The 12,749-nt window shown below is 51.5% G+C and overlaps 1 protein-coding gene across 3 annotated transcripts in view; it reads right to left on the bottom strand.

The window, feature by feature from the left end:
• Positions 1-11,384, bottom strand: part of OTOF (otoferlin) — a 92,993-nt gene extending 81,609 nt beyond the window's left edge. For all 3 annotated transcript variants that reach the window (XM_035000455.1, XM_035000453.1, XM_035000454.1), the window contains exon 1: positions 11,306-11,384. In XM_035000455.1, coding sequence (XP_034856346.1) covers positions 11,306-11,384 — 79 coding nt within the window. The remainder of the gene's footprint in view (positions 1-11,305) is intronic.
• Positions 11,385-12,749: the final 1,365 nt, after the last annotated feature.

Below are 12,749 nucleotides of genomic sequence, written 5' to 3' on the forward strand. Positions count from 1 at the left end.
CATTGACCCTGGGGAGATGGAGAGAGGGACATCGAGGTAGAGAGGACAGTGTGAGCAAGTGTTTGTGAGTGTGAGCAGAAAATGGAGCCTTGAAGGAGCAGGGCACAGGACAGGCGAGTTTTGATGACCAAGGGGGAAATGAAAAAGGTCTCCCCTCAGGGAGCAGCCCATTGAAGGAAGACCCGAGAGGGGGGTCCTGGGTCCTAGGTTCCTGAGAGGACACAGGGTGGGGCGCTGGGCCATCTAAAGGAGAAGGGGAATGTCCTGAGGACATTCGGGGAAATCATGCCGTGTACCAGTGTCTGGAGCTGGCTTCCATCCCTCGCAGTCTCAGAGCCAACATCTCTAAACTGGGGGCAATTATCCTGGACCAGCCTACATCCTGGAACTGGAAACTGTGAAACCGAGGAAAGTGTCAAGTCCCTTACAGGTACAGGGGGCCCCAGAAGAGTGTGGTGAGGCTCTTGGACCAGACCTGCCTTAGTTCAAACCCCGGCTCTACCACTCGCTAACCACGTGCCCTTGAAGAAGTTAACCTCTCTTTGTTAGTGTCCTCATCCATGAAATGGAGCAAAGGGTAGTGCTTGTACCCCTGGGACATAGTTCGTCACCCAATTTAAAAATGGTTATTATTCCATTAAAGGGTCCTGTTCTTGCTTTTGACATTTAAGTTATGTCTCAAATATAAAAATGGTCTTCTCTACTGTGAATCACATTGTGTTAGCTTATTTTTAGTAGTATATAATCAGAAACAATTTTCTTCCTCATCTACATATTTCTCAAGTTTTAGGTATTTTAGGTGTGATTAGCTCTTTTTTTAACGAGGTAAAATTTACATTCACAGATGTAATAACTGAGCATACGTGTGTAATCATCATATGATCGGGATTTAGGACATCTCCATTTTCTTAAGATGGTCTCTCACCCCTCACTTTCCAATCAGTCTCTACCTCTTATAAGTAACCACTGCTCTGATTTCTATCACCAAATGTTAGTTTTGCCTGTTTTATACTTTATATAAATGGCGTTATACAGAATGTACTTCTTTGGGTCTGGCTTCTTTTGGTCAATGTAATATTTATGTAATTCATCCATGTTGTTACATATATCAGTAATTCATTTATTTTTATTATTGAGTAATAGTCTGTGTATAAATATTCTTTGTTTCAGGATTAAGTATGATGTTAGCCAGATGTTTTTTGTAGTTGTCCTTTATCAAATTGAGGAAGCTCCCCCCTCATTCTGGTTTGCTGAGTGTTTTTATCATGAATAGGTGTTGGATTTTGTCAAAAGCTTTTCTGTATCTGTTGGTGGTTTTTCTCTTGTATTGTGTTAATATGGTGAAATACTTTGATTAATTTTCTAATTTTAAGCTAACCTTGCATTCCTGGGATAAAATTTACTTCTCATGATGTGTTATCCCTTTCATGGATTGTAACTCAATTGACTAATATTTTGTTAAGGATTTTTACATCTTTGTTCATGAGGGATATTGGGCTCTAATATTCTTTTTGTGTAAGGTCTTTATCAGGGTTTGGTATTGTAAAATGAGTTACAAAACGTTCTTTCTTTTCTATCTCTAAAAGTTTGTGTGAGATTAATATTATTTCTTCCTTAAATATTTTCTAGGATTCACCAGTGAAGCTATGGAGACCTAAAGTTTTCTTGATGGGAAAGTGGTTTACCATCATTATCATCATCATTTTTATTTTGAATTTCATTTCTTTAATAGATCCTGGACTCTTTAGCTTTTCCATTTCTTTTTGTATCAGTTTGGTAAAGTGTTTTTCAAGGGATTTGTCCATTTCATCTGATTTGTAGAAACTTTTTGAGATACAGTTATTCATGATATTTTCTTATTTTCTTTTTAATGAAATGATATCCCTTTTTTCATTCTGATATTGGTAGTTTGTATTTCCTTGCTTTTTTTCCCCTTGGTCGTTCTTGCTACAGTTTACCTATTTTATTAATTTTTTTGAAAGAGTCAACTTTCAGCTTTGTTGGCTTTCTCATTTCCTTTTTTATTCTCTTGGTTTTAATATTTTTTGGTTGTATTTATTTCTATTTATTGAAATATAATTCGCAAACCATATAATTTACCCACTTAAAGTGTACAATTCAGTGATTTCAGTACATTTACAAGGTTGTGCAACCTTTACCACTATCTAATTCCAGAATATGGTGTCACCCCAAAATAAAGCCCACACCCATTAGCAGTTATTCCCTATTGCCCCAGTCCCTGGCAACAACTTATCTACTTTCTATCTCTATGGGTTTGTCTATTCGGGGCATTTCATATAAAAGGATTCATATGATACATGGTCTTTTGTATCTGGCTTACTTCAATGAGCCTGACGTTTTTAAGACTTGGGTTTAATTTCATCTTCTTTTAGGAGCTTCTTAAGGCAGAAACCTAGATTATTGATTTTAGACTTTTTTCTTTCCTGCCATAGGTATTTAAAACTATAAATATTGTCAGGTTGTATTTTCATTATCAGTCAGCTAGACATGTTTTATAATTTCTCTTTTGTTTAATTCTCTGATCATAGGTTATTCAGAAGGGTATTGTCTAATTTCCAAATATTTGGAGCTTTTTAAGATCTCTTACTGTTATTAATTTCTAAGTGAATTCCGGTGGGGTCAGAGAACATACTTTGCAGGATGTCAGTCATTTGAAATATATTGCGACTTGTTTAATCACTGAGCATATGGTCTATCTTGATGAATAGTCCATGTGCGTTTGAGAAGAATGTGTATCTTTCAGTTTGGGGTGAAATGTCCTAGGAATGCCAATTAGGTCAAGGCAGTTGACGATGTTGTCAAATGTTCTATATGCCTAATGATTTTCATGTCTAGTTGTTTGTAATTATCTCCTGTAATAACACTTTCCCCTCACGATATTCCTTAAATAATACACTCTCTGAAAATCACCAGCGACTCAGAAAGCCAGACTTGGGTTATGCAGAGTCCCTGGGCCCCCCATAAGGGAAGGTTGCCCCTTCTCTTTCCCCCATTTCTCAACTAGATGGAGGCTCCATCTACTTCAAACCCTTTATTTTCCACAAATCTCATTCAAATATAATTTCCACCATAACTCATTTATCTCTCCTTTCCTCGTCCTGTTAATACCCAGGTACACACAGTAGAAACTCAGGCTTATGTCAGAGATTCATCAGCAAGGCAGGGGACAGGGCAGGGATTATAAACTGCATCTCTCTGGCTCAGCTTAAACCTGTATTTCCTTCTAAGTGCTCACTCAAACTCTGACTTTGCTATGTAACTAACTGATGGCCTCCGTTCCTATTTTTCAGACCCAGGCACTGAGGCAGAGAGAGCATGGGATTTCCCCTCGAGCCAAGACAGCGCCAGCCACACAGTCAGCAACCGCCAGGTGTTAGGTTCCCTCATTATTGTGACAGATTAGAGGAGCCTGTGGTCCTAGTGATCCACAAGCTGTACAGAGTCCCTGCTCTGTGCCAGGCACTGGGCATATAATAAGGCCTGGTGGGAAGGTGACCTTTTTACATTCTTAAATGGGGTAAAAATATTGTTAAAGTATTTATAATATAGCCCTGATTTTATCTTAAACCTTGGCTTGGAGGAAAAAAAAAAAAGCCAGTGAGTGGAAACTGACTTTCAACTAAGCTACTGAGCCCTTCTGCTTTGAAAAAAAAAAGTCAAAACACTGTTGAGCCACCGTCTCGAGGGTGGATCAGTCTAGGCAGGAAGTAGACAAGGGCTGAGGGTAAAAATGATCACATGATATTCTCTGTCTCGGGAGACCCTTCTGGAACTGTCGCTGCGAGGAGAAGTGGCTGCCTGGCGCTGCGGGATGGGGCCTCCAGAGTGGCCCCTCCACTAACTGCAACTGTTCCCGCAGCACCTGCGGGCCCTGCTCCTTCAGGCGTCACCCCTACCTCACAGCTGCTCTGTGCCAGGCACTGTGGGGGCCCTGCTGCCCGCCCCGGAGTGTGGCTCCAGGTGTTTTTGCCCCATCATCTCATGGCTGGCAGAATTCGGGGTCTCAGTAGGAATCCCAAGGAGGATCAAGTAAGGCTCAGCCCACCAGCCCCCCAACCCCTGAGTCCACGGAGTCCCTGAGAGTCACAATCTGCTCTGTTCTTATCTCTCTAGAAGTCTGCAGCAGGCGCCTGGGATGCAGAGCATAATTCTTATATTTACAGAGCACTTTACAGTGTGTAGAGCTGTTAACATATATCACCTTTTTCACTTGACCCCAAAGCAGCCCTGTAAGGACTCAGGCATATCTCACCTTCTCCTAGACCTTCACGTAGCCCCTGGACTCCCGAACCACTGGGCTCCAACCACCCTTCTAGGCACTCACGGTACCAAGCCAGATCTTCGGCATCCTGGAGGGCATTTTCACTAGAATGACTGACAGGCAAGTCTGTCCTTTCTGTGCCCCCACCCCCAAAACCTGCTCTTGCTCGCATGCTCCCCTCCTCCACCAGTGGCCTCACCACCCATCCAGGAACCCAAGTATGAAATCCAGAGGCACCCTCGTCCTGCCCTCTTGCTCACTACCAACTCCAGAATTCACTACCCCCTCTCTGAACCGACGTCATCCCTTTTCTCCAAACCCACAGCCTCCCCATTAAGACACAGCTTCCTCCCTGGGCTCCTGGTCTGGAGTCCTGACATCCCGAGAGTCCTTTCCAAAACCAGATGTCCCTTTCCCATTCTCCTACTAAAAGCATCGTCAACTCCTATTCACTTACAAAGCCCAAGTTCCAAACCCTCGGTGTTTGGGCCCTGCCTGCCCTCCAGGCCACTCCCACCCCATCCCCAGCAAGCACTCCCAGCTCCCTAAACCCTTGATGCACTGCCACACCATCACATCTGTACTGATATTAGCCCTTCTGCCTGGAATGGAGCCTTTTGTAGGTTTTGTCCCAGCTAAGAAGAGCCAGCTTAAATATCAGCCCATCGCCCGTGCCCCCGCAGGAAAATCTCGTCCCTGCCCCGTGCGCAGCCCAGCTTCATCTCCGTGGCCCCAGGGCGGCTGACTTCGGGCCACACCAGCGCTGCTGTCGCTCTCACCTCCCCCCCATGGGATCTTCTGCCATCTTGTCCTAACGAACCCCGAGGAGGCCTCTCAGGGCAGCTTCCGGAACTCCTGGTCTGTGTGGGCTCCCTTTTGCCTCATGCTGCCCTGCCCTGTACCTCCCTTTCCAGAATATTCATCATGCTGCTCATGGTGACTGGTGCAATGTCTGGCTTCCCCTTAAGACCATGTCTTTTTAACTTATTGCTGTCACGCCCATGTCTAAAATAACACTTGGCACAGAACTGGCCCTCACCGAATACTATTATCCGGATGAATGAAAAAGGAGTGAATGAATGATAAAATGCTGGATTTACAAAGCACATGAAAATGTAGCTTTTAATGACCCGGAAAAAAATTATGACATCAATGAGACAATTAGAAATTTGATCACTGACTGAATATTTGATAGTAGAAAGGAGTTAATTTTTAGGAGGGATGTAATATGTGGGTTTTTAAAAAATGGAGTCTTTGTCTTTCATAGCTATGTACTGAATATATTCAGATGAAATGGTGTGGCGCTCGGGCTTTGCTTCCAAATAATTTGGGGTCTGGGGGTAGGAGGGGAACAAATGGGACAGAATTGGCCAGGAGTTGACAGGTGTGAAGACTGCACTGGGAGAGCTTGCGGGCCAAGGCACTACTTTCCCAACTCTTGTATGTACTTGAGACTTTCCATCATAAAAAGCTGATAATAAAAAAGGAATCAGGCCCAGCCATGGGTGTAGGGGGGAGAGCTGTAGCTTTTATGTTATGAGTAAAGGTGGGTAAGATAACCAAGGAAGGCATTGCAATTCAGGGGAATTATTTGCAAGTCTATTCTTGAGCACATTTCCAGCAGCATTTTTGCTGAGGGCCTTTGTAAGAAGACAATTTTATGATCATTTCCATATCATGAAAACACACTCATCAAAGCAGGAGAAGCCCGGGGCATTTTCAGCGCATTCTGCCTACTCTTCGAGGTCTGCATTGGCTTGCTCTGGGTGGGAGGGGGGACATTTACCACCTGGGACTTTGGACAGAGAAGATCTGTCCCCACCCTCTCCCCCAGGTGGTGAGGGGCCTGTGTGTGCTGGGTACAGTGGGGGATGTGGGAGGCACAGCACAAGCACAGAGCTGGGTCCACAGCCAGTGTGGGTTGCAGAGGCTGTCCTAAGGGTCCCCTCCATTTGTCCCCTCCTGTGGGGGCAATGCTCAACCCCTTGTGGGGGGACGACACCTAGCCCACAAGCTCTCAGAAAGGAGGTGTGGTGCAGGGCCAGAGTGCACATACAGGCCCAGGCATCCTGGGAGGATCCCAGGACTGAGAGGACTGAGGTACTCTGCCTCCTTCACCAGGGATGGCAGAGAAGTCTCCAGATAGTTCTATTTCTCATCAAGAGGGAGAGCTCCTCCATTTTAATGGGGAAAAGAAATCTAATTTGGAATCCGGGTAGTCTCCATAGCCATGAGTGGGGTCATCTTGTCCCCCATGCCCAGGCCGGGGCCCTCCCGCCTCCCAGCATGCCGTCACTCATCTGGTCCCATGGATCCTGGCTCCTCTCCCTCCCCTCTCTTCCCTGCAGCCTCTGCTCCAGCCAAACCGGGGGCCTCCCAGTCAGTGGACTTAACTGGGATTTCCCTTCTCTGGCCTCTGGTCCCATCAGTCCCTCACCTAGAATGGCCTCGCCTCCCGAAACAACCCTCCCTCACCCTTCCTTCTGCATCTCCACACGTGTAAGAAGGAAGCTGCCATCCCCTGAACAGGCTGCAGTTTACGGCCCACCCCAGGGCACACCTTGGCCCTCCTGAGTCGGACGACATTTCCCCATTATGTCTGCACACATCTCTGCTCCCCTATCCGATTATGAGACCGTGGTTTGCCTAGGAAGCCCCACCCACGCAGTCATGCTCAGAAAGACCGTGTTCTACGAAGGGCTTGGGCCACACGCGGCCCTTCTTGCTTCTGACCCGGGGGCCAGAGCTGGACTCCCCGTTGTTTGCTAGAGGATGAGGTCAGCCTTCCTCTGGGGCCCCAGAAGACCCTCTGGGCTGGGAGGTCAATGGAGGCTTCTTGTCGTGGCTTCTGAGGCCTCTTCCAGCCCTGGATCCCCCTTGGATGAAAAGCTGGGGGTGGAGGGCTTACATTTGGGGACACTGACCCAAAGAATGGCAGTGCCACAGTGGAGGATTTAAAACCCACTGATGAGTGAATACCTCCAAGACAGGAGCTATGTCATGTTCATTTTGATGACAGGGCCCAGGGCTCAGCATGGGGCTCAGTTAGGATCCCTGTCTTGAAGGTGCTGAGACATGAGTGCAGCATACAGAACTGGGGCAGTTTCTAAAATACCAAGTGCCCCAGCTGTGCTGTGACAGGAGTATGCACATGGTACAGCTAGGGAGGGGAAGGCTTCACAGAGGAGGTGACATATGAGATGTGCCTTGAGGGATGGATAGAATTGATGGGAGTTCTCAAGATGGAGCGTGGGGGTTGTTCCAGGCAAAAGAAATAAGTGTCTCAAGGTCTGGAGATATACAGGGCTTGTATCTTTGGGGAATGGCAGGAAATTCAGGATTATGGGAATGCAGTGGGGTGGGCTGGGGAGAGGAGGAGGGAGAAGTCTTTGATAAAACAGACCTTTATCACCGGTTCAATCACCAGTTCAAGGGAATTACTTGGAGATCAGACCCAGCCCCCAGACATCGCCCAACTCACACATCCAATCCCCAAACCCGGTATCGTGGCAAGAAATCTTGGGGATGGGGAGTACGGGGAGATCATGGGACCAGCCCCAGAGAGTCTGTCGCTACTTCACGGACAGCCCAGGTTCTCCCCAGGTTTGGGTGGGCTGAGCACTGGACAGACCTTGGCCTAGAGGAACTTACAGGCCCATCCACACTGTGTTCCCTGGTTCTAATTGGTGCTGAGAACAATGTTAGCAATTGAAAAAGGACAGACACTAGGAGAATACTGCTTCTCTTTGAGTAGTGACCTGCCATCAAGAGGCAGCCTACTCCTGATTCTGGCTGCAGGCCTCTGAGTTAAATGGGGACCATGGTCTCATCTTGTTCGTGTGAAGCCGAGGCTCTGGGGCTCTGGGGTCTGCATGCGCGACTCGGACTGGGGGCCAGGCCTTCTGGTGTCTCCTGTGTGACCCAATGGACTGTAACTCCTGCAGGTAGGGGCTGCGTCTTCACCCCCAGGGTCCTAGGCCTGTCCACAAATATCAGCACATTCAGTGAGTGGATGAATAAGGGCAGGATTAGGTTAAGAGTGGCCTTTGGGTAAGAGCTATGAGCTGGAGGTGGAGCTGGGCGGTGAGCGTGGTGTGAGCGTGAGTGTGGGGTGGCCGGCCGACCCGTGGCAGGAAGAGAGGGGTGGCCAGGGACACAGCTGGTGAGTGCCCAGCCCACATGGGAACAGGGGTCTCAGGGGTCTCAAGGCCTAGGTTCCTGAGGAACATCTTAGCCGGGGGGGTCCCTACAGAGCAGAGGACAGGCCCGAGTTGCTTGCTCCTGGCACTGGTCAGGAAGCCCTCAGAGGAGCTTCTCCTCTCCCCTTCGGAAGTTGGGCTGGAGAGAAGATGGCTTGGGAGCCAGCAGCTGCCCCCAAGGAGCACTGGAATGGGGGCCTCACAGAAGTATCAGTCATCTGAATGCCCTTCCCTCGAACTCCTCCAACATCTATTGTTTCACTGAAGCAAGCCGGTGAGGCAGATGTTATCCACATGCCCATTTTAAAGATGAGGACTAGAGAGGCGAAGTGAGAGGCAGAACCCAGTAGGACCAAGGGCTTCCGACTCCTTATCTAGAACTTTTTCCGACACAGCCCCTAAGTGTCCTGGGTGGCACCGCACAGAAGGGCAAGCTATGTTTCAGCCAGCTCATCCTGTCTGCTGGGCCACGGCCAACGGACCCAACCCGCTAGGGCTCCCTCACACAATCTGTCGCTGAGCTTCACTCACGGGATTCAGGGAACTCGGGGCCATCCTCTCCCTCTGACTATTCACCAGTTTCTCATTTCCCCCCGCAGCTGTTTGCTTGGACACCAGCGGTGTATGCCGTGAGGTGCTGTGGCACATTCAGAGGGTCGGTTCCTCTGAATTGTTGTTAATATTGGTCTTTTGGGGGTGTCTGGTTGTCAGCTGCTGGCTGCAGCAGAAGAATGGGGGAGGCATCTCTGCTCCGGTTGTTATAAAGGATGCTTTCTGGAAATCTGCTTGCCACCGGCCTCTTCCTGCTGCCCAATGCCTTCCCCAGAGCTCTGTCTGTGGCCACCTGCTGCAGGTACACAGCTTGGAAGTGGATCCCTCCCCTCGGTCCGGAGGGCCCAGCGTGCAAAGAGGCAAATTCCTGTGTGTTCCGTTGAGGCTGGAGGGCTGGCCCCAGGGCTCAAAGAGAAAGGGGGGCATCAGATAGACAGCGTGCTCACCCCCGGTTGACCAGGAAGAGGTAAAGGGGCTTGCAGGATTGAGCACCAGGGCTGGGGGTGAGGTTCTGTGCCTCAGCCCCTCCACCAACGCACACGGATCTCTTTACAACAGGGCCTTGGTATCCCTGCCCGCAAATGCGCCTGGTTTCTGCAGTGGGGGCTGTCCTGTCGTGGCAGCAACAGCGTAGCGCCCTGTAGCTAAACAGCCGGGCGCTGTGCTGTCTGTGGAACACAGGGACACGTTTCACAGATGAAAGCACACACTTGCTTTTTCTAAAGCCAGCAGGTGGCCCACAGAGATCCAGGGTGCTGCAGACAAAGCCGTCCTCAGGCTGGTGTGGGAAGCAACAGGCAGTAGTCTGCCCACCCTTTCCTCCCCCACCTGCCAGCAGGGGCACTGTGATCCCCTGCACCCCTGCCGATTCTGTGCACAACCTGGGCCTCCGTCCAAATGCGGGGTGTCCAACTGCGGGGCGATGTGGGCACCAGGGCTGTGGCCCCTGCTCTCACCTCTCCCTCCTAACCTGGGCCTGGGCCCGATGCTCACTTTGCTCTCTAACCTGGTGGGCTTCTCTCAGCTCCTCCCCCACCCCCCCTTCCTCAATCCCTCTCTGGGAAGAAGGGCCATGTCTAGTGAGGTGTGCCCTGGCCTTTGGTGAAAGGCCACCAGAGATGCCCCTGGCCCGGAGGGCTGGGCTGTGGCCAGGCAGAGGCAGAGGTGGGTGGGCAGTAAGCACAGGAAAGCCTGGCCTCTTTTTTTTCTACTTAACACCCGCAGGGGCTGCCCACTGTCCTCGGGGTAAAGACAGCCTTGGCTCCTTGGTTCTGCCTGTCTCTCCTGCCTCAGCTTCTGTACTCACTCTGGGCTCCAGCCTCCTGGATCCTCTCTCTATTCCCTGTTCCACATTCCAGTTCCTCTCCCAGCCTTGAGCATCCTGTCCCCTGCACCAGCTCTGCCCTCACCTCCTCACCTTGCTCCCTCCTGCTAGTCCCTTGGGTTTTAGCTGAGGAGCTACCTCCCCCAGGAAGCCTTCCTTGACCATCCTGCCCCAGCCCGAGTTGGGTGCTGCTTCTATGGCTTGCATACCGCCCTTGTCCCCATCCTCATCATATCGCGCACCTGTCCTACTTGTCTGCCCACTGATCCTTCTGTCCCACTGGAGGTGGGCTCCTCAAGGACAGAACCTGGGTCATGCTCAGCCCCCAGCCTTGGCACATAGATCAGAGTAAATGGCTGCTGGATGCACAAGTGGGGAGGAGGACAGGAAAAGAATTGACAGAGGGGAGGCCAGTGGAGGTCGCAGGATCCCTGCCCACCAGTAGATCTGCAAGAAGCCAATAGTATTCTCAGCCAGAGAGCCCCTGGCTGCCTGGTTTCTGGGGAGCCATGCTGCGGCTTCCAGTCTGCAGAGCCCACCCCCACCCTGTGCCCAAGGAAATCCTGTGGAGGGAGACGCAGAGGAGGAGTGGGCCTACAGAGGTTCTGCGGGGCTAGGCCTCTTCGCCCTGGTCCCCCTGAGCTCGGAGATGGGGTCCTCACTTCTACCTCCCCAGGACCCCATGCCGGCAGAGGACTCTGCACCCTACCAGGCACATGGCACGTTGGCCAGTGCAGGGAGGAATGGACCCAGATGCACACATGGCAACACGGGGGACCCTGAGTGACAGGAAATCACAAGTGGCCAGTCAGGCCAGGGGCAGATGGCTGCCCATGAAAAGCCTCATCGCCCCAACCCTGCTAGAACTTTTCCCATCCAGCCTCCCTTGCCCTGCCTCATCCCCATCAGCCCAGAGCTGGGGTCCCTCTGAGACAGGGGCTTCCCTACCTCGGAAAGTCACTTTGGCGATCCTGTCGCCCCTGCCCCGCAGCTCCGAGACCGTCTTGAGGTGGACAAGCAGAGCCATGCTGGTGTGTGGAGTCTGGACACGGCCGGCCCGGCGGGAGCAGCCGGAAGGAGTGAGCCCGGCGGAGCTGGGAGCTCGGCTGCACGCACACGCCTCCCTCCTCGCCGCGCCGCTGCCTCCGCCCCCCGCGCCCCCTCCGATGCTGCCCACAGAGACCCAGGCAACCAAGCCAGCCGAGCTGCTCCTTCCCGCGATTCACAGAGCCTCGCAGCCCTGCCAGCCCCCGCCCCTCCAAGTTGTCAGCCCAGCGTGTGTGGATCTGTGTGTGTGTGTGTGTGTGTGTGTGTTGTGCACTCTGCCTGCAGCCTGGGCGTGCAGGCTCAGAGTCAGAATTCATTATTCAGCAGCCGCCTGCTCCCAGATAAAGCCCTGCCCAGCTTCTCCGGGCCCCCGGAGCAGACGCTCCTGCCCACCTCTCCACGGGGCTCCTCCACCACGAGTGCGCAGCGGGGCATGGGCACGTGTGTGGAAGGAGGCGCACGGGGCAAGGAGCTTCACCATCTGTGCACACAGGAGGCTGGGCTGATGCACTGGTGTTTGAGGTGATTCACGCCCCCAGGCAAGGTGGCCACTGGGGCTGCTGGTGTCCACGAGGCTCAGGGAACCTGGATGGGCCAGGCCTGGCTGGGTCCCACTGTGCCACTCAGGAATCTCAACCTGGGCACCCCCAGCTGGAAAATCGGCATCCACCAGACAACACTAAGGCTGTGCCTGGTAGCTGCTGTCAGAAATGGGAGCCCTGAGAAAAAGGGGGTGTTACTTCCTCCACCTGCTCTGGTGGACATCGTACCCCCAGGACGTGGGATCCTGACCTCCTGCTTTGGGATCCCTGGATCTGGGAAGATGGGATGCTGCTTGAGGGGCGCTCAGGAGCCAGGCTAAGCATGATGGGAGATGGCCAACTGTGAAGGCCTCAGAGGCTAATATTCTACTAAGGACAATGCTTAAGGTCCAGGCAGCTAACCTCACCCCATCCTGGGGCCTGGGGATGGAGAAGGCTGGGCCAGTGAGCCTCAAGGGAGCAGAATTGTCAGGCCTTGTGTCCAATTAGCTGCTGGGGGTGGGGGGCGTGGGGAAGGGAGAGCTCGCAAAATTTCCAAGGACCAAAAAAGAACTTCCTTCTCTTCCAGCAACATACCCCAGGAGAGGCTTATAACGAAAGGGACCCCGGGGACCAGGGTTCCTGAACCTGGAGCCTCTGCAAGGCCATCTGCACCCTTCCTCTTGCTGTTTGCTCTGCAAGGAATGTTCTTACCCACCACCGCCTTCTCGCCTGGACTCAGCCCAACTGGTGCCCAATCCTGAAAGTGCCTCTGCACCCACACCTTCACCCAGGCTGGGTTGGGGTCCTCATCTGTGCTGCCC

Source organism: Mirounga leonina, unplaced genomic scaffold, assembly GCF_011800145.1.
Source record: "Mirounga leonina isolate KUSES-001 unplaced genomic scaffold, KU_Mleo_1.0 Mir_125, whole genome shotgun sequence".
Taxonomy (NCBI): domain Eukaryota; kingdom Metazoa; phylum Chordata; class Mammalia; order Carnivora; family Phocidae; genus Mirounga; species Mirounga leonina.